At 46.7% G+C, this 24,964-nt stretch overlaps 1 protein-coding gene across 2 annotated transcripts in view; it reads left to right on the plus strand.

Annotated features, from left to right (window-relative positions):
* The first annotated feature begins 249 nt into the window (after positions 1-249).
* Positions 250-24,964, plus strand: part of CHST11 (carbohydrate sulfotransferase 11) — a 254,568-nt gene continuing 229,853 nt past the window's right edge. Inside the window, exon 1 of one of the 2 annotated variants that reach the window (XM_019728467.2) lies at positions 250-1,053. In XM_019728467.2, the coding sequence (XP_019584026.1) occupies positions 936-1,053 (118 nt within the window). In that variant the 5' untranslated portion in view covers positions 250-935. The remainder of the gene's footprint in view (positions 1,054-24,964) is intronic. The other variant, XM_019728468.2, reaches the window with a different exon arrangement.

The raw sequence follows: 24,964 nt of genomic DNA on the forward strand, positions 1-24,964 counted from the left end.
GTCACTCAAGCTGGGCTGTCGTTTGAAAGAAAAAAATGAAACAGTTCTGTTCTGAGAATCGGGAAGGGGCACTCGCTCCCTGGGGGCGAGGGGCAAGTTCCCCGCCACCTTGTCACGTTCCCGGTGCCCAACACTCTCCCCGCCACTGCCCTCTTCAAACGCTCGCACGAGTGGGTGGCAGCACCGAGGCGATTTTATTCGTCTTTTTTTTCCTCCAGGTTTTGTCATGGAAACGCTGACACAACCTTCAGACGGCGGCCGAGCCCGATCGGGGACTGAGGGCTTTTGGGACCCTGCGGGAGCGCGGCGGGCACTCCGCACTCCCCGGGAAACAGCTGGACGCGACCAAGTCCCGGGTAGGGGCGGGGGGAGCGCGACGCTCCGCCCCGGCGCTCGGGTCCCTCCCTCCTCCCGGCTCTCCGCTGGCGCCCTCCCCTCGCCGGGGGCTGCGAGTTGCATTTGGTAAAACCCAGCCCCGGAATATATAGATCATTGGAGCGCAATGAAGTAGCCTTTGGAGAGGAGGGAGGGGGCTCGTCCCACAGCTACAGCGGCCAGCGCAGCGGCAGCGGCGGCGGCACCACCATCACCGCTCGCACCCCAGCCGCCCGGCCCGCGAGGAGGTAGCGGCGGCCGCGGGCAGGAGTGGAGGCGGCGGCGGAGAGGCGAGGAGGAACAGCAGGAGGAGCCGGAGCGCGCAGTCGGCGGGTCCACGCATCTCCGCACTTCCAGAGCAACTCCGGCGTCTTCCACACCCCTGCCCGGGGCTGGGGGCTCCGAGAGCCGCCGCGAAGCCAACCCGATCCTCCTCCCGAGCGCTGCCCAGCCCTGCCCTGCTCCTCCCGGGCTCCGCTCCGCGCCGCCCGCGGGGTCCCCGCTCCTGCGCCCCGGGCGCGCCTCCCGGACACCCGGGTCCCCGCAGGCAGGACAAAGCCATGAAGCCGGCGCTGCTGGAAGTGATGAGGATGAACAGAATTTGCCGGATGGTGCTGGCCACTTGCTTGGGATCCTTTATCCTGGTCATCTTCTATTTCCAAAGTATGTTGCACCCAGGTAGGGGGCGCGTTAGCGTGGTTTTGTTGGATATTTTCTTCTCTCTCGCGGTCTCGCTCGCTCGCTCGCTCTGCCTGGTTTCTGTCTCTTCCACCCTTACCTCTTCTCCCTCGGCCACCTCGAGGCTCCTTGCTGTCCGGCTCTGCCCGGGCCACCGAATCCGGATGAGGAGGAGGGAAGATGTGCTCCCTCCTCTGCTTCCTCCGGCCTACGGCCGGAGGATGGGACCAGGAGGGGCGGTAGTTTTTTTTTTTTTCTTCTTCTTTGTGTCTCTTGCCTGTCCGTCTGCGAGGTAGCAGGGAAAGGTAGAGGTTGTGGGAAGCTGCTGGGGGTTGGGGGTCGGTTTGAAGAGAACGAAACTCCTTTCCAGCTCTGGTTGAAGTCTGAGGATGAAAGAGGCGCCGAGAGCCCGCCGCCCTGCGCCGGGGCGTGCTGCCCCTTTCTAGTTGGGGGAGCCGGGGCGAAGGGTGCGCGCCCCGGCGAGGTGAATAATCCCTGCCGCGAGCTCGGTAGCCCCGGGCTAGGCTCCCACGTGTCCCGGGCTCGGCGCCGCGCCGAGCAGGTGTGGGGAGAGGTTGGGTGCCGGGCGCTACCCCTGCACCAGGCTTGTGAAGGGGCCTGGCGCTGGCTGTTTGCCCCCGGGGCCCGGCTTCGCATTGACCTTGCGGCTAGTGCCATTGGGCCTGCTCCCAACACTCCACCCCACCCTAGTCCCGACCCTGCGCTGGGGACCCAGAGCTCCTGGGTCACGCCTTGGCCACCGCAGTTTTGGAGGAAACTTCGGTCGGGATCTGGGCTGACCTTTAGGTTGCATCCCCCATTTTTGGGTTCCGGGCACCCGGAGTCTCCCGCGCGGTGTGGGAGTTAATCCCCTTCCCCCAGCCCCCGGTGGTTTAGACACGTTCACATCTGAAATATAGACTGGGGGAGAGCCGAGGCTCGCTCCTTCCGAGGGGGCGCGAAGGAAAGTTTGGGACCTGGGGAGGGACCGGCGCCTTGGAGCGCCGCGGCTGGGGGTTCCCAGTTTGCCTCTGAAGCCCAACAGGTAGAACCTTCCGAGGAGGCTTCCGGGGTAACGTGGTCTGCTCCCCCCCTCCCCGCCCCCCGCCTCAGCCGTGAGCGCCTCCTCCCCCCAGCAGGCCCCAGCTAGGCCACATTGACCCCGAAATTCATTTTTTACGCCTGCGAGTTGCCTTTTTCAGTACAGTGACAGCAATAATTTGCTTTTATAATTGCAAGGAGGAGGGAGCTGGAAACATGCTTCCTTCCAGGGAAACCGGGTTGCTGTGGGTTGTTTTTTTTTTTTTTTTTTTGACTCCCTCCTTCTCCTTTCAGTGTGTATCTAACACTTTCAGCAGACGCAGCCCCGAATTTATCTATCCTGTGTTAGGGTGGATGGCAGAGGAATAAAGCTGTTCTTTCCATCAAATAGGCAGGCTGCGAGATTCCTTGACAGCGCGGGGACAGAATGGCCCCTCTGCCCCACTGGAGGAGCAGTTGTTAAGGCGGCCACGCTGCCAAGGATATAGTCTGACACTACCACTTGTAACCTCAGGACATCCGAGCCAGCCTTGTAAAAGATGGCTTTTGTTTGCAGCTGGGTATTTTTAGTTTCATGTCAGCAAACTACAGCGGTGTTTGTCACCTCACCCAAACCGGTGGTTGTGAAACTTCTAAGGGAATTTAAAAATGGACCTCACTTGCATTCCGGCAGCCAGGGGGTGGTTGCAGCGGGCAGGACCAGACAGACAGTGGTATCCTGGAGACCAGGCCAGACCTCGCCCAGAGGGCTGGGGGACTGGGTGGTGTGCAGATACACTGGGGGCTCAAACAATTTAAACAAAGGAGTGAATGCTTTGGTCTAGACTCTAGAGATGTACGTAGGCCACTTAAGGTTTTGGCTGGACATAACATGCCAGGTAATTCTCTGCAGAAATGCCTGGAACACGGATAAATATCAGCCTTCAGCGGGAATGCACTTCAACTTCTCTGTATCTGTTGTCCAGTGAAATACTAACTGATACTACTATTACCCGTGGTGTTCATGAACCCTTTGCTTTTCTTTCCCTGTGTGAGAATTAGAAAGTAATTTTCTAGCCAGAGATACCAGGAAGAAACCTCCAATTTGTAACTGGCACTTTGCTAAAAGTTTCCAGCTCTAGTTAGAATATTAAGTTGACTTGAAAGTGGCGTTAGCCATTTTCAGTCTAGTCTTTTGGGACCAGGGACAGAATCTTTTTGTAAGGCTGTCCTGATATGGATCCTCTGCCTTTGACCCTCTGCTCTCAACCTTTTGCTTCCCTTCCTGGTCCTGTTTCCTCCCAAGAAATGGCATTTGTTTATTATTCACATCTATTTAAGTGTGCTCTCCTGGTATTTTTTCCCAGTCCATAGCAAATGCTACTTTCAGTACATTCTGTTGAATATAGAACTGCAACTATTTCAATTGAAAATCTTCCTGATTTTGAATTACATGTAATTCCACGAGAACGTCATGTAAATGGTTTATTATATGGGACACAAAAATATGCTTCGAAATCCCTATTAAACATTTTCTTTTACCCCCATTTTTAAAAACTCCACTGTTGATGGCGGCTGATGCTAAATTTTTTCCTACCATTTTGAATTTCTTTAAAAGTTAGCCAACCTTTGCTTCTCCGTAGAGTTTAGGGTAATAATAGCTGAGTGTTTAGCCTGGCTCTGCAGTTTTCGTCTCTCCAGATCACCTGGGAGAGGCAGAAGGGACCACAGCATGGCGCAGACTGTGTTGCTAAAAATTTGGAGCCCTCTGGTTGGAGTTCTGAATATTTATATCTGAGATAGAAAAATAGTACTCCAAAGAAATGGATTCCTGGCTTCATTGGTGGCTAGAGAAAAGCGGGAGTGTGTGAAGTGGGTGAGAAAGAATAAAAGGAGACAGCTGGGGGGTGGTATCGCTTCCTCTGATTCTATCTAATCTGGGGTCCATTGTCATTTGTGCTTTTCTAATTCATTGTACACTTGAGTAATTGGTCTTTAACTTGGTTGGAAGGTTCAGCAGAAGTGGCCCTTGTCAGTCAGTAAGGCAGTTTTCTTTAGAACTTTGACACTCTGAGTTAATATTTGTTAAGACTGTTTTTTAGGGCAGGGACCAGGTTATAGGCCCCATTGGAATCCCTATGTTTTGCACAGTGCCTGACACATAGTAGGTTCTCAATAAAATATTCACTGGATGAATGCATGAAGTGGCTAAACTCGAGAAGACTGGCTTCTCTGGTTTTCTGGAAGCTTGTGTCAAGCCTTGCCACGCATGCCTGATCACACTAAGTCTGGCTCTGTCCACTGGGGACACTTCCCTGCCTTCCTGGCCTCTGAGATCCCCTGAGACTTGGATTCAGTTTAAATTCATGATGCACCGGACTGGGATCTACACCGTGGCCTGATTTTCAACCTCCAGGTTTGAGGCCTCTGGGGCATTGCTCAGGGTCCTGGGTCCTGGGGAAGCCTTAGCCCACGGACCTGAAGAAACCCATCCCAAGGATGGACACCTGTGGGTGTGAACTGCTCCTGAAGTCAGTGCGGATGGAAACATATGCCTGTGGTTTCTGCACAGGCTTGAGTCCCTCAGCTAATGCATCCTGTGAAGGTGCATGGTCCATTAAGCTGTCTGCATACCTGCCCCGCAGGCGGGGCTTTGACGGAGCTGTGTCCTACAAGTCCGAGCTGAGCGGCCCCCGGGCTGCATTTATGCCCAGTGTGTGAAGACAGCTCCTCTGAACCTTCCTGTTGTTTTACTCCGTAGGATTGTGGTTTTGTTTGAAAGCTCCTGTTCATAGAAGGAAGCCTGCGGAGGAGAAAGCCTTTTTTCCTCGGTTCCCTTCCTTTCATTGCAAATTTTTTTTCCTTTTGCGATATGTTTACTTTCACTGTTGCCTGGGATTTCTTTGCTTTGGTTGAATGTATTGAAAGGTTATACCCTTTATTTAAAGACTTCTTGGGTTACCCCTTTGAAGTTTCTCTTGATTAGATTGAATGTAAAAGGCTTTTGTATTATAATTTTAATCTAATTATAAATATAATATATCCTCATTTTAGAAAATTTAGGAAGTACAGAAGAGAAACAGTCATTCCTTATTCTACCACCCAGAGGCAACTGGTACTTTTTTCTATTATAGAATACACGTATATTAAAAAAATAGTTGAGACAAACACATCATCAGAGTGACTAGTTATTAAACTTAAAGACAGAAAATTTAACCACAACCCTTTCAATTTTTAGACTTGCACATACCTCCACCCCCCACCCCATTTGCTGGATGTCAGTCCGATTGTGTTTTTTGTTGTTGTTGTTGTTGTTTTTGCCACACACATTTAATTTTAAATTTAAAAATCTTTTTTGCTTATACATGAAATAACTTTGGACTCATCCAATTCGTAGGGGCTGTTCTGATGTTATCTATCTGAAATTTCCTTTGAAAAGGTGCCAGAAGGGTCTCAAATAGGAGACTGTTATGAATCTTGAAAACAGCATTAAATAACTGAAGAATAAGCCAGTTCCACTATGGGGTATCACCGTGTGGTTTACATGTTAGCGCCTCAGTGGGGCATTTTCATAGCTGCATTCAGATGACACAGATACACTTAGGCCGTTTCCTGTGACTGCTAGAGCCACTGTTGAGGAGTCCTCATTTCATTGCCTTTTGTGAAAAAAGTGATCAGGCACCAGAGAGCATTTGGGGGATTTCTGTGGGGCTTGGAGTGAGGGTATCCATCCTTCAGCAGAGGTGGCTTCTGTTTATAGATATCTGGTTGAAAAGTCATTTTGTTTAGGACCAGGTCTATTAGCACAGACATTTAAAAACAGGAGATCAAAGGTTTACAAATGCAGGTACCACTCTTTCCCTGAAAAAGGCTCTCATGGAAGTAAGTCATTGCCAACAGGCTGCTTCAGATTCTGAGAAAAACGAAGTTGTTTTGCTTACTCATTTTTCTCTTTTTAGGTTTTCTTCTCTTGAATTTTGAGACCCCATCTTTATGTATATTTATCACAAGTAATGGGGGAGGCAGTTCTTCCAATGAGATCACTGAGTAATCTGATTTGTTCATCAAAAATTCCTGGAACTTGTAATTTGATGCATTTTAGACCAAATGTGACTGATCAAAACTTGAGAGCAGAGTTCTTTCTCTCTTCCGCTGTGCCACATACTGTTGTAGGCACTGGGGATACCACACAAACATTTACTTCTGCCCTCATGGAACTTGCCTTCTAGTGGGGTAGCCAGACTTTAAATGCAGAAGTAAAATATATGGCATGTCAGATGGTGTGAAGAGAGAAAAACAAAAGTGGGGAAGATGGAGGCGGCATGTGAGAAGCAGAGGTTGCAATTTAATAGAGGTAATTAGGGAATGGCACTGATAAGCTGACATTGGAGAGTGGAGAAAGTGAAAGAACAGCTGTGTGTCTGTCCTAGGCAGGAGGTTCCAGGCAGAGAGCCTCACAAGTCCGGTCCCTGAGGTGGGACCACGCACGGCCAGCGCTGAGTGTCGGAGCGGACAAAGATTATGAAGTGGAGAGAGATGGTGTGGGCCTTGGTCTTGACTGGGGCTGGCATGGGAAGCCCTGGAGGGGTTTGAACAGGGGAGTGTGGTGGTGGGGCATGGGACGGGTGGAAATGATGTAAATCCTATTTCCCCTGGACCCCCCCCACTAGACTGTTTTCCACTTTTAAAGCAGTAACGTACAAATCAGAAGAGATTTAAGGAAAATGTTAACTGAGCTTGTGTTGGGAAACTCTTAAAATGCTCAGGGTGCAATCCCTGGCATTCATGAACAAAAACCACAGTAAGTAGCCCCCGATGTTATGTGGGCACTCACTAAAAATATAGAGAGTGAATGGATTGATAATTTGGGAGTAGAAGACCTGGGTCCTCATGTGGGGTTCCCCCACTTCCTAACCCCATGAGTTATTGTATTGTATTGATTCTAAGACACTCATTTTTTCTTCTTCACATTTTTGTGCTTACGCAATTTGTCTGTAGTAATTGATGGCATCTTAGCACGATGCTGTCCTTTGATGGGCAGCCTGTTTCTTTCTTAGTGCAACATAAAGTAGCACCTGTGTAAACTGTGAAAGGACCTTTTGTACACCATGGCACACTCCAGTAATCGCGGTAGAGGCAATGAAAAAGGCCCTCCTGTAAGATGCAGGCTCCAGCTGAGGGCCTGGAAGGACCAGGTTAGCCGTGATCACCTGTTTCCCAAAGGCTTGGGCATGCTGCAGGCCGTTATTAAGTCTTTTCTGCTCTGCCTGGGAAATTTGCATGTATTTTTCAGAGCCTTACGCTTGCAGTTAGTATTTCTCTTTGATTAACTGATGAAGTTGGTAAGAGTTAGAAGGGGGGGCGGGGCTTGACCCTGGAAGTTCAAATAGAAATAGACAAGAGAAATTTCTAGGGGAAAGTATCACCAGTGTGGATTTTAGGTTCTTAGCAAGGCTACTGAGCTCTCATGGCCGTTAGCATGTCTCTTCACTCCCCCTTTTGGAAATGCATTGTGGTTGGTTGTTTACTTGTACTTCTTCCTTCCTCTTTCAGTTCAGCAGGGGGTAGGATAGGTTCTGTCTCAGCTTGGTCCAGAGGTATTTAGGAAGCTGAAGAGTAAATATAGTCTGTTCTCCTTAGCGGTAGGATGGTTATGTTCCGAGAAATGTGTCGTTAGGCGATTTCGTGGTTGTATGAACATCACATAGGGCGCTTACACAAACCTAGAGGGTCCAGCCTACTGTACACCGAGGCTGTGTGGTGTGGCCTATTGCTCCTGGGCTCCAAGCCTGTACAGCATGTTACTGTACTGAGTACTGTAGACAATTGTACTATAAGTATTTGTGTATGGATACATATATAACCATAGGAAAGGTACAGTAAAAATATGGCATAAAAGATAAAAATGGTACCTGTATAGGGCACTTACCATGATGGAGCTCACAGAACTGGCGGTTGCTCTGGGGGGGTGAGTGGTGAGTGAGTGAGTGTGAAGGCCTAAGACATACCGTACACTGTGGACTTTATAAACACTGTACACTTAGGCTACACGACATGTATGGAACAACATGAGATTAAATTAAGCACAACAGAATGAGGCAATCAAGAAACACAGTAAACACGAGATGTAAGAGGCTGCTGCCCGCGTACCGTGGCGTCCTGCTTTACATTTTACAGCAAACATTTTTTTATAACTAGAAAGATTTGTACACCCTAAAATTATGACAAATAGTATAGTAAATACATAAACCAGTAACATAGTTGTTTATTATATTACCAAGTATTATGTACTGCACATCACTGTGTGTGCTATACTTTTCTATGACGGGTGGCACAGTAGATTTACACTAGCATCGCCACAGATGCGTGTGTCATGCATTGTGCTACAATGTTAAAATGACTACTAGGTCACTAGGCAGAATTTTTCAGCCCTGTTATAATCTTACGGGACCACGGTCATATATGTGGTCCATCGTTGGCCAAAACTCCTCACACGGCGCATGACTGTGACTCTCAGAGACACCTCTTCTGCTCCTGTCCCCACCTCACCAATATGCACAGAGCCCAGAGGGAAGAGCCAGGTTGGTTTTTCATGTCCAGACAGCTTCTCATGTGGTTTATTCCATTTGTCTCCCAAACCCCTTTTGCTCCTAGTCTGCTAGGATTCAGTCAAGGTTCACGGAAGGCAGTAGAAAGTATTTAAAGCAGAAAGGAATTTAATGGAAGGAATCTGGTGCTAATAAGATTGGTGGGAAGGCTTGGAGGCGTATGGCTCTCAGCTGGGCCTCCAGGAATGAGTCCCAGTTAATAGTAGTAGATGTAATAATTTAGAAACAGACATATATTGGCATGGCTGCCCAAAACTGACCCACCAGGGCTCCTGCTGCCTCTAAGACCATCCCTGGAACTCGAGTCCAAGAACAAACTGATGACATTCAGAAGCAGGGATCAGAAATCCAAACTCCAGAATTGGGAGGCACTGCAGCTGACACTCAATCCCCACAAAGATGGAGAGCAGACCCTGTAATGCTGTTGCAAAACCCCCTCATGTCCCCATCACCATGTCTGCCAGCAGCAAACAACCCAGAAGGGAGGAAGGTGGCTTCTCACTCATGTCTGCTTTCTAAATCTTGAGTAAGTGCTTCTATTTAGGGGAACCATATTCACATCCAAAACCCTGGCTTCAAGGAAGCCTGGGAAATACAGCTTTTAAATTACCAGCCTCGACAGTATAAAGGCCTTCCGAAAGGAGGTGGAATGGATGATGAGTAACTATCCATAGTACTCACCACACCCTATTGATAAAGCATGTTTGAGCTGCTATCCCCAACATATTTTGTTGATAGATTATACATATCACTGCCATTAGCTAAATATCCAGGATAAAGATATCTCTAACTTTCTAACAAAAAGTGACTGTAAAGCCACATGTTCGGTACTTTCTGGATAATTCTATTGGCCGATTCGTTGTCAACTCTGATTCTGCCATCCTTTCTACGTTATGATGTGGCCTATGAACGAGGCTCAGAGGGAAAGGAATGCCATTTTCTCATGTGCATGTGTTGTGAGTAATATCTCCAAGCTGTGGTTTCCTGGCTGGGATTTCCTTAAGCCTCAATTCCATTTTGTGAGGATTAGTTTAGGGGAAAGTAGATAATATAGTCTGTAAATCTACTCCTGATTCAGTTGTAAATAGTGATCCATTAAAATATACTCAGACTATTGAGGTGGCCACTGGGGTGCCTTTACTTATGGCTTTCCACCTCCTTAGGATACCTGAGTTTTCCTAAGTGGCACGTAACTTGATATGACAGGTTAGATGGGGGTGTTTGTATCCATTCACATTTAACATTAATTCATATTTTGAACATTAGTTAAATTTCTTTTTTTAGATTAAATAAAAAGGGAAAGCCTGATGTTTCCTTCCTAGACCCCTTTGTGGTAGAGTATCCAGTAGACTTTGCAGCCCCGAGAATAGACGCGTGAATGTAATTGGCAATTATCAGACCTGCCACAATCGACTTTGAGTAAAAGTACAGTATTAGTCTGGTGCTAGTTCTAGCACTGGGGAGTCAGAGTTTGGCTTTAGATAAATAGTATGAGTAGGTATTTCCAATATCACCGGACTTCAGTTCTAACTCAGGTAGATGTGGATAGAGATAAGGAAACCTGGTAATATAAGTGTTTAAGTTTCTTATCAATCTCTGGCTTGAGTGATTATCATAAAAGCTTTGGGAAAAAACCCACAAAGGCAACTCAAGTGAAATGGGCTGGCGGCTGGGTTTCTGTTAGAAGCTGTTTAACTTCAAAGAATCCCAGAAGAGGGACAACACAAAGACCCCTCTAAGGTAGCGTTGTAATGTAACACTTTACCCACTTTATGTTTCTTAATGGGTGACATATTTTACTGTTCATATCATTGTATGTGGTCATTTGCCATCGTGAAAAGAGCACAGAATTTGCAGTCCGGAGTCTAGCTTTCAGGCCTTGGCTGTCCACCATATCCACTCAGCATCATTCGAGATATTTCTGTTGAATGCTTTTTAAGAGTTAGGCTCTGTTCTAGGTGCTAAAGATACAGCAGGGACCAAAACAGACAAGAAAACTGTGTCCTTATGGTACATTCGACTGGGGGAGGCATCATAAACAAATGCGCGTTTAAAATATAGAATATGGTTGAGGGTGGTAAGTGCTCCAGAGAAAAAATAAAGCAAAGGAAGATGTGAAGTGCAAGTAGTGAGGAGGTTACGATTTTAAGTAGGGTGGTTAGGAAGGGCTCCCTGAGAAGGTGGCTTTAAGGATCCAAGGAGATGAGGATATATAGGAGATGAACTGATGAAATAATACAGATATTTACTGGATATTATTTATAGGTCGGCATGGGTCAGGTGTTTAATACATATTATTCTTCACAGGAATCTTATAAAGTACACACTCTTATTATCACCTTTTTTAAGGGGGGAAACTGAGGCATAGAGCATGTCACTTGTCTAAAGTCACACGGGAGAGGAATTGATGGGAACTAGAGTTAAGCCATAGCTGTCTGACTTAAGACATATTGCTCTGGATGTCCAGTAGCCCCCCCATCCCACATTTGGACATGTGTAGGGATGCCCTTGATTGTTTCAAGGATTGATGACATCAATTTAGTGGGCAGGGCCATGGATGCTAGACATCCTGCAAAGAGTGGGATCCTTCTGTCCATCAAAGAGTCATCCTGCCCACATGCCAGTAGTGCTCCCCCTTGAGAAATGCCTCACGACTCTGCAAACTTGAGCAGCATCTGGCATAGTCCCCGGTTACACCCCATGGTGAGGGTAAGTGCGCGGCACATTCTAGGGGCTTAATCATTGATTGAATGACTAACTGAGTGAAAGTCACAAACTCAGAAATTTGGTCCCCTCACATGCCACGTGTAGGTAGTAATATTACCTTTCTGAGGTGGTGGTGAGGATTAATTGAGAAACTAGATGTGAAGATACATTGACAATGGATATGAACACAGTAAAGCCATACTGTTGTCATAATAAATGCACTGTGGTTCCTCATTCTAAGCTCTTGATCTTCACGTTTATAAAATGCTGTTGTATTTTATTCTGTTTGGAACCTGAGCAAATGTTTATCCATTTCATATGTGTGCCCTCCACTGTAAGGTTTACTGTAAGACCCCTATGAATATCTTCTTTCTGTCTGCACTCCGCCTCTCTCTGTGGTGCTGGCACACCTCCCTGCCAAGGCCAAAACTTAGCTCGGCCTCGGTGGAGCGTTTTGCAAAAGCAGAGTTTATTTGGTGAAAAATGAGCCTTGTGGTTTCACGCTGAATGCAAAGGCCATAGCTTTACCCCCCAATTATACACATAATTACCCCTCAGTTTCCCATTAGCTTTAAAAAGTGACGCTTGAAAAATAAAGCAACATGGGGCACCTGTTAATGCCATTTCTGAAGCTGAACTCTGAGGCGGATGAAAAGGCGGTTCGGAAAAATAGCAGCTGTGGAATGGCAGCCCTTCCACGAGCAGTGGTTTGGTGGCTTAGCATGGCTCGTTGCACAGGACGGAATTGGTTGGCCTTTGTCTCCATATTTGGGCCTGTTGTGTGTGTGGAGGACTTTAGGGGTTCTTCTTGCACAGGGGCCAGTCAGCCCCCACTCTTGACTGCAACCTGGCAGAGCTTCCTCTGGTGGGTGGCATTCACAGAAGGGGCAGAGGTCCATTTCACCCATTGTTGCCAGAGCAGGCACTGAAATTTAGTTGAAAGACTGTAATGCTGATTTGGGTTAGGCCCAGGGTTCTTCAACCGAAGGCCAAGGGCGTAGTTGATACTCTTCCCTGCTCTGCCCCTCGCCGCTTAGACACACTTCCTGCTGAACTTGATATCTAACAGGGTGGGGAAGTCTGTCGATACTCATAGTTCTTTACAAGTTGAAACAGTCTCTGTCTTTTTAAACACTCGCCCTTCCAGATGAATTTTCCACCTTACCCGATTATTGATTTAGAGCAGTGGTTCTCACCTGGAGACCACTTTGCTCCCTTCTCTTCCCCGCTGCAGGAGACATTTGGCGATATCTGGAGGAAATTTGGTTTTCACACCTAGAGAGGGGGTCTTACTGGATCTGGTGGGCAGAGGCCAGGGGTGCTGCCAAACATTCTACAATGAACAGGACAGCTCTCCTCCGGCCCAGAATATCACTAGGGAACCCTTTTTTAGATTCCATATTTTTCTGCTTCTTACTAAAAATAACACTAATGATAATGACCACTTACTGAGAACTTACTATGTATCAGACAGTATGTCAGCTGCTGTACATGGACCATTACATTTAATCTTCACTACAACCTTGTTAGGTGAGCATTTACCAATCCCATTGTATAGATGAAGAAACTGAGGCTTAAAGAGGTTAAGGAGCTTGCCGAAGGTCACAGAACTGGAAAGTTGTAACTGGATCCCAGCCAGGGTCTAACTGACACCAAAAACTACACTCTTCACCTCATCAGTATATCCCATTTACATGTTCTTGGTTTCAGCTAATTAGGTCAAGAGGTAATTATTTTATAAGGGCCTTAAGCTCAGCTTTAGACTCTAAGTGGGACATCTAGTGATCACCCCTTCTCTTCTTACCCTACACGCTATCTTGGGATGAGCTCATTTCCTCTTGGGGCTAGTGCTGTCATCTGTGTTCAGATGACACTCACTTCTCTCGTCCATGTGGATGTGTCTTGAGGTCAGTGTCCAGTTCATATGTTACCTCCTGTGTGAAACCTTCATCCATCCCCTCTCGGTCAGAATAAGGGGCGGGAAGTCCTTCCTCTGCATCCCATGGTTCTTGGTGTGTCCACACTTCTATTACTATACACTCTGGCACGTTGGCTTGTTAACAGCAGGCCATGTTTTTACCACAGTATCTCAGTGTCAAGGATAGAGCCTTGTACTTGGTAGTCGTCTTAGTTTGTTCAGGCTGCTGCATCAGAATACCGTAGGTTGGGTGGCTGATAAACAACAGAAATTTATTCCTCACAGTTCTGGTGGCTGGAAATCCAAGATCAGGGTGTCAGCTTGGTTGGATGAAAGCTCTCTTCTGGGACACAGAGTTTTGTTGTATCTCCTGTAAGGGCGCTAATCCCATTCCTGAGGGCCCCACCCCCATACCCTCATGACCTAATCACCTCCCAAAGACCCCATCTCTTAATACTATCATCTTGGATATTAAGTTTTCAACCTATGAATTTGTGAGAGGGAGGGAGCAGGGTCAGTCCATAGCAATAATCAGTCACCTGGTAAACCTTTATTGAAAGAATGACTACACTGATGGTAATTGGTGGCCAAGCAGAAAATTTCCTTTATCGGGGTGGCAGGTATGGAATTTTTAGCCCCTTTCGTTACTGATTTGATTTTCAGTCTGATTCTTACAGTGAATGAGCTGCCATGTAAGAGAGCAAAAAGCAACTCCTAGAACACCACGGCTAGATGTAGATGCAGCCAAAAAGTGAACAGTTATCGATGATGTGGTTCTTACGTGCTGTAACCACCAGAGTAACCAGTGTGTCCTGGGAAGGGATCCGCTCACTCAGCTCGGAATGGGAGGGGCTGAAACAAGACTTATGGGGCAGCACTGTCCAGTCTACATGTACTGTCAGCTTCGTGTGTAACTGTACATTTCCTAGTAGCCACAATGAAAAAAAGTAAAAACCAAACAGCTGAAATTAATATTTAAAATATGATTTTAAACAGGCAATCAATATGAAAAACCAGTAAGATTTTTTCACATTTCTTTTTTTTGTACTATGTCTACAGAAATCCAGTGTATATTGAACATTTACATGTCTCAATGCAGATGAGCCACATTGCAAGTGCTCAGCGGCTACCGGCGGCTGGTGGCTGCCATGTTGGATAGTGTATCTTTGAAGGATTAGAAAACCTTTTATGCTTTGGATTGGGGTTTTATGCTTGCCTTCCCCCCCTTTCCCCTTTATTTAAGGGCATGTTTTCATTCCTGCGTTTAAGCTATACTGTTTGGGAAGACTATTGACTCTCTTAGGACTCCAGGTGTTAAATAAAAGAGATTAGTTGTGGAGTCACATGGGTGACGAGCTAAACTAATTTCAGGCCTCCAAGGTATCTTCAGAGTCTTCTGGTTAATCAGCTGCCATGTGAAGCTTGACCCTCCTGTTGAGATCCTAACAAACTCTGTAAGTAGAGACAGAAACTGTTATCAACACCATTGTACAATGAAGCAGTAGAAACTCAGAGGGGTTTAGGGAAGTGCTTCCATTTGGTCTAAACTGGTTCTAACACAAACATTTGAGTGCAAAGACTGGCCCGAGAAATATTCATTCTACTGGGGTGGACAGAAGCACACATGGTTAACTGTTTCATAGGGCCAAATGTGATTAGGGTTACAAAGACAGACAAGCCGCTAAGGGAGGAGAGAGGGGGGTGATTGATTTAGAGTTCACAGGAGACATCACGGGAGACTTCACGGGAGAGGTGATGTTTGCACTGGGCCCTGAAGGACGAGTAGAGATTTGCTAGGGGATGTGTGAGAAGGGGAGGACAGCCATTCCATGTGAGGGCGCCTGCCAGAGCAGGGGTGAGGTGGGAAGGAGAGTGATATTTGGGAACACGAGGCTCCAGCGTGGAGAGGTGGGTCAGCAGTGGACCTGGAGGGCCCTGAATGGTCTGAGGTTTGAATTTTATCCTTGGGACTAGGGAGCTCTGTAAGGTTTAGGGTCTGTTGTTTTCCAGATGATAAAGCTTAAGAGCAGTGTAATTAAACTTTCATGTTTCATTAGAAAGGCAGAAGTTTTCAACTCACTTTCTCCAAATGAACTTGGGGCCATTTGAAACAGCTTCTACTATTATCATTTAATGAGAGGTAAGAAGATTATTCATGAATGTCTAAAGTGCAGAGTAAAATAGCTGAGAAGCACTCTGTGATGGACTTTCAAACTCTGCTGTTTGCGTTGCTTGTGCCAAAATTATAGGCTGTGGAGCTTCAGTTTCAGTCTCTCAGTTGCTAATGGTGCTCTAGGTTCCTGCTCTGAGGCCCTGGGAGCTGTGGCAGGAGAAGGGGGAAGTGTGTAAATAGTGGCAGGGAGGAGAATTTCTCGCTTCAGTGTGAGCTCATGGGTCTGCCTGGGGTCAGGTTGCAACTGTGGGCTGCCCTGGAGACGAGCAGTGTAGACGGGACCAAAGTCAGCCGCTTCCTCTTGGGAACCAAGACCCAACGGTCAGGCTTTGGGCCGGAGGAGACTCTCACTGTGCTCTGTGCCTGGGGTCTGATCTCATTGTCCCCCTGAAAGATGCTGCCCTATGCAACTTCGTATCAAAAGGCTGCTTCCTTTGATGTCCCCACTGCTAGGCTGTGTGAGAGAGGATAGGTGAATTGTAGAGCTCATATACAACGCAAAAAGGCATCTCTGGCTTTCAGATCACTTCTAGGGGCATCGTGCTTGGTACAAAACGGAGGGCCCCTTCATTTCCTCTGCTAGCTGGTGGCACTTGACACCTGTTTATGAATAATATCCTAGAGCTCGTTTCCTCCTAGGGGTATCTCACCCCCTTTGATCTGCCTTTTCCCCCCATTAAAGCAACAACACATGGGGAGAATTCTCCCAAAGGCTTAATTAAAAACAAAAAGTAATATAATGGCCTTATAGGTATACAGCATTTTTTAAGGAGGCGTGTGGCCTACAAGTTACAGGGGGTTCTGGATTTACACTTGCAAACTTGTAAGGATTTAGGGATTAGGGGTTGGAAGGTCTAGTTAAGGCAGACCTTACTATTGGGTGTCTATGCAAAAGTATTGGAATGGAGATTATTTTGAAAATGGAAGAATGAGATAGTGAATCTTTTAAGAGCCAAGGGTTCATTGTACGTAGGGCTTTCTGTATAATTTTGCTGTTCAAAAATGGAAGTGTAGGTTTGAAATCAGAAACTGAACGCACAATCTTTGAGTCATTTGTAATAAAACAGCTTTTGTTGGGAGAGTGTGAGCCATGATAGGAAAGACAATTATGTGCTTAAAAGCGTTAACTAGTAATGGTGGCCCTGCTCATTTTAGGATAATCCCTTTAATTCAGGAGGGGAGTGGCTTGGAGAATTCTTTTGAAGCTCCTGCAGACTTTGGCTTCCTGTGTCTGTGAAAGCAAATTGAGATTTTAAAACTAAATAACAGATCTGATAGTAAGTGCCTTCCTGAAAGTGGGATTCCAGCGTTGTGAAGGATGTTGTCATTGGAAAGTCAAAGCGACATTCCTCCTTTATTTTCGTAGGAAATAAACGAGCAACGGATTAAAAGCCCTGAGTTCTGAGCACAGAAGCCTTTGTTGTCATCGCTGAGTATTTGGTTCATTATAAAACCCGGGCGACCCTGACAGGAAGAGGAGGTGCAGTTAAGTAGAAAGGGCATCGGTGGGTGTCAGGAAACTGGGGTTCTCGTCCTGGTTCTTCTACTTCCTTCTGGAGACCTTCTCGTGTTGTTAACAAGTGTAGACATTGCTCCTTCAAGCCCAAGGGGTCCAGAGCAGGTAACTTCAGGTCAAGGAAACCCACTCTTATCAAAGTGGCTCCTTGCCCGTCTGTTTTATAGTTTGGGGTTCTGAGTACAATTCTGTTGGGAGAAAGTCTTTCAAGGCTAAAACCATCAACAATTTTGTAGTTTACGACTTGCTAGTTCTGAGACTATTCCTCCCAACTCAGATCTTGTTCTGTTACCAGTTCTCAGAATTGGTACACGTTTGTAGTTAAGGGTAAATCATAATTAAAGTGAGTAATTCCTGTTAATACAGTATGAGCAGACTGCTATCTATCCACCCGTCCATCCACCACTGAAACATTTATTGACCAAACATTATCTGACTGAAAAGACAAGTCTCAATAAGACTTAGTTCCTGCATTCAAATAACTTGCAATTTAGCAAGTGGTGACAGACCCGTAATTGAGAACTGCCATGCTTTGTAATAATGGCTATGGGCAGCTAGAAAAAAAAGACCTAATTAGTTTAGGGGAGGTCAGGGAACTTCACAGAGGAAGAACATTCAGTTATTCAGCAAGCTTGCTGTGTGTGCCAGGACCCTTCCAAGTGCTAGGGAGACGGCAGGGGAGAAAACAGACAACGACCCCTGTCTCAATGGAGCCAACACTTGGCATACAGGCTTGTGACACCACTGGCTCCTTGGTTATCATCCCTCCTCCTCTTCAATGTCAAAGTAAGGCAATGGTCATGTAAGTGTGTTTATTTGTATTTCTGATTATAAACTTAATCCAGGTGTATTAGAGAGATTTTACAAAAGAGACCCACTTCTAAAAACGTTACCTCTGATCCCTGCCACCTAGAAAGAATCTCTGTCAACCTCCAGTCTGTTTTCCTATGCATATGTATATTTATAAGGAAGAAATCATCATGTATATATTATAGTGCATCTTGCTTTTGCCACTTAGTACTGAATCATGGGTGTTTTCTCATGTCTCCTACTTTTCTTTGAAAACTCCACAATCTCCCATCCTGTAGATGTCATAGTGTCCCATCATGTGGACATGTCACCATAGGGATGTAATTTAGTCATTCTCTTTTGCTGAGGAGCAATTTTGAAAAAGATGTTCCCTTTAAAAAAATTATCATGGTATATACCTTTTAGTACATAAACCTTTGCCTGAGTTTCTTAATGTTTCTTTGAAATGAAATTTCAGGAGGAGAATACACAGGTTGTAAACTGTTGAAGGCTTTTGATAGGTATGGCCAAATTATTTTTCTGGAAGGTTGTATCCAGTTATGTTCCAACCAGCAGTGTATCAAAATGTTTGATTTATGAGCCAGTTTGCTGTAGCTGTCGTCTAGATTCCTACCAGAGCCCAATGGCTGCTCTCGTTTAGGTTTTGGTCCATACTGGATTACAGGCTTCCGGAAAGCTGGTCTCCAGTGCCTGCCCTACCACAGACTGACAATAAAATGAACGTTTGTTGAATACATGCTTCTATGTCTGAATGAATGAGCCGAGAATGATACAGGGCAGTCTCACTGGGAAGAGAATAGAACTTTTGTCATTGTCCCAAAATACCTTATCAATGGACTTTCAGGGAAAGGGAGGCCCATCAGCAGACAAGGGCTTGTCTGAAAGCCACCTCCACAATCTCAGTGCACGTCCAAGAGGCCTGCAGAGAATCCTCAGGGGTAAAGTGCAATTAAAAGCCATGTCTTGACTGTTCACTCGCTGGGTGCCCTTGACCTGTGTTAAACAATCTTCTTAACAGCTTGGGTGGGAGGCACACTCCTCATCCTCATTTTTAGGTGGGACCCAGAAGTTTTGTAATTAACTTCAGATAACACAGAACTGTGGTCTGAATGTTTGTGTTTCCCACAAAATGCCTATGTTGAAATCCTAACCCCCAATGCAATGGTATCAGGAGGTAGGAACTCAGGAGGTGCGTAGGTCACGAGGGTAGAGCCCTCATGAATGGGATGGGAGGGCAGCCATCTATGAACCAGGAAGAGGACCCTCACCCGACCATGCTGGCACCTTGATCTTGGACTTCAGCCTCCAGAATTGTGAGAAATAAATTCCTGTTGTTTTTAAGCCACCCGGTCTGTGGTATTTTGTTATAGCCGCCAGAACGGACTGAGACATACAGCTGGTAAGTGGTAGAGCTGGGATTCCCAGGTCTGTCGGACTTCAAATGTTCTACTCAGAATTTACTTCTGTGTGCAGATCACATAGCTCGTTGTTCGTAGGAAAACCTCCTTTCTGTGACTGGGAGGAAACATGGATAGTCGGACGATCCCTGAGCCAGAAGTTAAATGGACAATTGCTCTATAGTTGGTAGGACATGACAATAACTCTAGGAAGCATTGTGTACCCAGTGGCCCTCAACCAGTGTGAGGAGAGCACTCAGATGCAGGGGCCTTCATTTCGTGACAAGCACCAAGATACTGTGGCACCGTGGGGCAATTCTTTACACGCCTCCTACCCTTCTCAGAAGGGTGATGGTTAGCAGTGCCCTGAGAATGCAACCTCTCCGGGAAACTGCATCTTGATGCAACTTTCAGGTTTGGGGGAACAGGCTCCCCTAGACAGGAAGTGGAGGTGGGGAGGAGAACAAGCCAAAACCAAATCCAACCCGTGACTGTGTTTTTCCTTTTACAAAAGTGAAAGATACTGTTGATAGTTACACACACACACACACACACACACACACACACACACACGCAGGCAGCAGATGGCGGCTTCCCTTATGATATCTCTGTTGCCTGTGCCTCCAGAGGGGAGGCCTGGATGTATTTCATCACTCTTTTTTCTTGAACATTTTACAAGAGTTTCTCCTAAAAAAAGAAAGAAAAAAAAGCCACGATAAACATTTTTACACATAAATCTTTGAGTCTTTATTATTTCTTTGAAACAATAATGGAAAATCACTTATTCTTGATATTGGAGTGTGACTGCCTGTAAACCACTCCAGTGGCAGTGCCCAGGGGTGGCTTGGAGAAACTTTAGCCCCCACAGTTTCCACCAGATCACCCCAAAATACACATTAAGGAAAAATGCAGTGTTTGCTCTACAAATGCAATACCTAGCACCTCTCTCCCACTAGGTAATCTCCCCTAAGAATGCTGGAGTCATCACTGCCTCTCTCCCTGGATTCTCTTTTATGCACAGCCAGACTCCCCATTAACTTAGTGCTGTGGTGAAAGCGGATGAGGGGAAATGAGAATGGGTCTAAAATAGCTGGCTATTAGGTTTCCTGTTAAATAGGATGTGGTCAATTGACCTCAGTTATCTGTGTGCCTCGTGGAGACACTGCTAACAGTAAGTATACAGAATGCCCAGAGCATGTGGTGCCTGCCTGTCACTGAAAGCTCTGGGACCCAGTAACCACCTCGGAAAAATCCACTGTGATATAACTGGAAAATAAAGGTGATGTCACCTGTAGCCCTCAGCAGTAGCAGGCAATTTTAAGAGCTCCAGGAGCTATCTGGAATCATCTAGTTAATGGTGTGTGTGTGTGGGGGGCTTTTGATATGATTTGGTGTTGTTTTTTTCCCCTTCTTCCGCCCCCCCCCCCCCCTCTGGTTCAAGTCATTGTTTCTCAGTCTAGTTGTGGCACACGGTAGCCCGTGGCAGCACTCAGCAGCCCATGGCAGCTCACGACAACCTCCGGTTGCTCACGGCAGCCCAGCTCCAGGGAGAGCTATTGTTCACAATCTTATCTATAGATGGCGCAGCTCACTGGCCCATGTGGGAATCGAACTGGTGACCTCGGCGTTAGGAGCACAGTGCGGCGTTAGGAGCACGGCACGCCAACCACCTGAGCCACCTATGATTTGGTTCTTAATGCACAGTGGGAGAGACCGTGAACCTGTTCCTCCATTTAAGAAGTGAAAGGATGGAGTTTTTTTAACACTGGAAATGACAACATGGAAGGAGCTGTTAAAACAGTGCTTGGAGGTGCGGAATGTCCAAGGATGGGCCATTTTCAGATAAGTTACCTATCTTTTCTTGGCATTTCCGAACGTGCCTCAGATACCCTTCTGAAAGAGTCTTAAGGGATTGGTCAGGAATCTTTTAGATGCAAGTTGTCCTTCCCCTAACCCCACTCACATTGCTTTAAGCAGAAAAGGGACTATTTTTTGGTGCAGGGAACTGAAAAAGTCAGTATAGCAGGGTCCAAGGACTCCAGGATCTGGTCCCTCGTGCCATATCTCTCTCCTCGTGCTGGCAAGATGGTTGCCAACAGTTTCAGCCTCTATCCCACCCTCTCAGCAACCTCAATAAAAAGAAAAAGTACTTATTCCAAGTAGCTTCCCCCAAAGTTTTGGTACCTAAACTCCACGAGGGCAGGTGTTTTTATATTTTGTTTGTTGTCCCCAGCTCCTAGACCAGTGCCTGGCTTATGGTAAGTGTTGAATAAACATGCGAGTGAATGAATGAATGAAAGAATGAATCTCATTGATGTGGCTACAGTCACATGCCCAATCCAAGAATTGTGCTGAGAGTAGAGGAGAATGGTTCCAAAGCCAACTGGGGGTGCTGTTACTCAATAGGGGGCATAGGATGCTGGGCAGAAATCCCCCAGCCTTTGAGTTGAGCTGTACCAAGGTATCAGACCTGCGTTGAGAGTGTTGGAGGAGCCGTGTAGCAAAACCAAAATGGCTGGCAGGGATTCTGGCTGGTGTGTGGAATCCTGTCAGTTCACAATGCCTTGATTGAAGAGCTCAGGCCAGAGTTTCCAAGACTTATCTTGTGACCGAATTAAGAACCTTAGCATTGGCTGTTGAAACCTTGAAAAATAAGGCAACATCTGTGCATGTTTCCTCCCGCATGTAACTTAGGCACATGTGTACCCAGATACACGTGGCAATGGAGATGCGGTTTCCATGTAGCGTCATGAGTGCTTTTGGCCCAGGGTCACCACAGGCCGTTGATGAATAACGAAGCAAGAGAGGCAAGAGGTGAAAAGTTTACAATTGGATTAAAAAGACAGCTTGTCCTCTTCTAGTAGGTAGTATTCTTTGGAATTGTTGTTTTTTTTTTGCCACTTGGAAAAAACTATTTGGACTGAAAGTGGCGACATGAACTTTTTGATTCCATTTGCCTCCTGTTGTTGGAAGACAAATGTATCACTGCAGCCTAAGAAGAAGCTGTAGTACATATTTTTTCTTGGGTAAGCAGTTCAGGGCTGGTGCAGTGGTTCCACAGTGCTGGAGGCCCCCACGCCTGCCGGCGTGTCGCATAGCTCCACCCTCGTTGAGGAGGCATCCTGCCAGTGGGACAGGGAGAGAGGTGCATGGAGGGCATACCCCTGGCACCTGTTCCGTTTGCTCGTATCTCATTGAGTCATAGCCATTTCTACCTGCAAGGGAGGCTGGGCAAGTCGTTTTTATTCTGGGTTGTCATGTGCTCAGCTAAAATTTTGGCCTTTTAGCTCTAAGGGGTTGGGGGAGGCGTAGGATATTGGGGGTTAACCAGCACCTCTGTTGTGTAACGTTCCACATTCAGCTGGTTAAGTGCTCTGAGCCTTTGTTGAATGCAGGTGTATTTCATAAACTTCTGCTTGGTCAGTGGACTGGCTTGGATGGTTTCCCTCCAAAATTCACGTTCTCCTTGGAACCTCAGATTTTGACCATATTGGGAAATAGGGTCAGTGCAGATATAAGTGGTTAAGATGAGGTCGTATTGGACTAGGGTGGGCTCTTAATCCAATATGACTGGTGTCCTTGTAAAAGAAGGAACATAGAGACATAACACCGGAAGAAGGCCATGTGATGACAGAGGCAGAGCTTGGAGTCATGCTGCCACAAGCCAGGGAGCCAAGAGCTACCAGAAGCTGGAAGAGACCAGGATGGATCCTCCCCTGAAGCCTGGAAGGGAGCATAGCCCTGCCAGCACCTCGATTTTGGATTTCTAGCCTCCAGAATTAGGAGGGAATGAATTTCTGTTGTTTTAAGCCCTGGAGTTTGTGGTGCTTTGTTGTAGCAGCCCTAGGAAACTAATGACAGTCAGGAACACCCCATTTCTTGCCTTGACGCAGTTAGAATTGTTTCTAGCTGGAATCAGTGGGTCTGGCTTCTTGGTTTTACCTACCCTGGGCACAGGGTGAGAGTCAGTGGACGTCCCAGTCCCGGGACATTATAGGTTGTCAATGATATATATCTGTGATTATCATCAGTTTAGTGAGCATCAGACATTAAACAAGTAATTAAACGGAAAGCTACTTGATAACAATTTTGGTAAGTTATACAAAAGAGGACAGGGTGTCCAGAGATGCTGTAGCAAGGAAACCTTATCTAGTGTTGGTGGGGGTGTAGGGGGTGGGGTGTGGTAGTGGCCACAGAAGGCTTTCTCTCCTAAGGAAGCCATATTGGATCTAAGACATGGATGAGTGGGAGTTAGGAAAAGGATGGGGAGGGAGTGGGGCCACTTTTCTTTGGGTACATGGCCTCCATGTCAGGAGCTTGCAAAGCACAGGTGCTCTCTGGGGAGTTAAAATCCCAGACCCCACCCCAGACCTTCTCTATTGGGATTCAGGGAGGTGCTTCCATAGGCTGGTGGGTCCAGAAGTGTGTGTTTCTTTTAAACGTGCTCTTGGGTATTTTCTTGGGAATTGTTGCGCTAGGGCAATGGGTCTCAGACGTTCACCTGGAGAACTTGCTCCAAATTCAGATTTTGGGTTGGACTCGGTAGGTTTGAGGTGGGATATAGGAATCGATTTAACAAACAGATCCCCTAGGTGATTCTGATTCAGGGGGTTCCCGGACCTCATTTTGAGAAACACATCTCTGGAAGGTAGGTTGGCTCTGAAAAATCTGAAATTGATCTCCACGACAGCAAATGATCCCAGGAGAATAAAAGGGGGTACCTAAGGGAACGTTTGTATTTGATCTTAGAAAGTTGTGTGTGGGGTGGGCCTGAAGGGCAGCACGTGACCGGGCTGGCGGCAGCAGCCACAGCAGGAAGACTGAAGCCACAGTGGGGGTGGGGGGCCTGGGATGGCAGGTCGCAGGAAGGGTGCGTGGTCACTGGGAATGCCACTGTTCCTGGCCTTCCCCTCACCCCAGGAGGTGACCACTGCGCCTCTAGCAGCAGCCCTGGCTTCAGGATTCTCTGAAATTGTGACAGCAGTAAAAGACACAGTTTAGACTTTTTCTGCAGAAAGAAGCCTGGCTTGGGCGCCTCTTCCTGTTCCCATCCATTGTCAGACTCCGGGGTTGGGTCCTGGGGAGCCTTGAATTCTGATCTAGAGCCTCTTTTAAGGTTGGGTAACCACAGTGCTTTTGTGATCTGTGGGGCGTATTGGGAACACTTGAACTGAAAATGGAAACTGGAAAAATGAGAAGGTCTCTGACTGCAGACTTCCTGCTGGCCCACCTTCCTCCTCCAGTGGGGGGCATCTCGGGTCATAATCACTGACACCATTTTTAGGTGGCGGCCATCTAAGGTGAATTGGGTCTTTGGCGCACAGCCTGTCTTGGTTTGAAGCTGCAGCATAAACCATCACACAGCTCTCTTGCTCTGTCTCTCTCTCTGTTGTGTGTGTGTCCTCTCCTCTTCCCCTCACAGCTTCTCTGCTTGGGTTTCAGTGTTTCCTGCGCCGTGAGTTTCCTTTTGTTGGGTTACTTCCAGCGCATGACGCTGCTAGTCATTCCTGCTTGACCTTTAGATTTTTCTCTTTCGGGAAAATGTGATCATTAGTCTGTATTCTCAGGCAGCTTTGTCACAGGCAGTCTTCTTGTCTCACTTCACAACCATGGGAGAAAAGTGTCTTAAAGTCAGTGTGAATTTTATTTTAATAATACAGAAATGAAGATGAGATGCGAGGACCACGCTCTGGCTCACGGCTGTTTAGGCAGGAGTCTGAGAATGGACCGTGGTGTTCCCAGCTCTTGGAAATGATGACTTCA

This window comes from Rhinolophus sinicus, linkage group LG02, assembly GCF_036562045.2.
Source record: "Rhinolophus sinicus isolate RSC01 linkage group LG02, ASM3656204v1, whole genome shotgun sequence".
NCBI classification, from domain to species: Eukaryota; Metazoa; Chordata; class Mammalia; order Chiroptera; family Rhinolophidae; genus Rhinolophus; species Rhinolophus sinicus.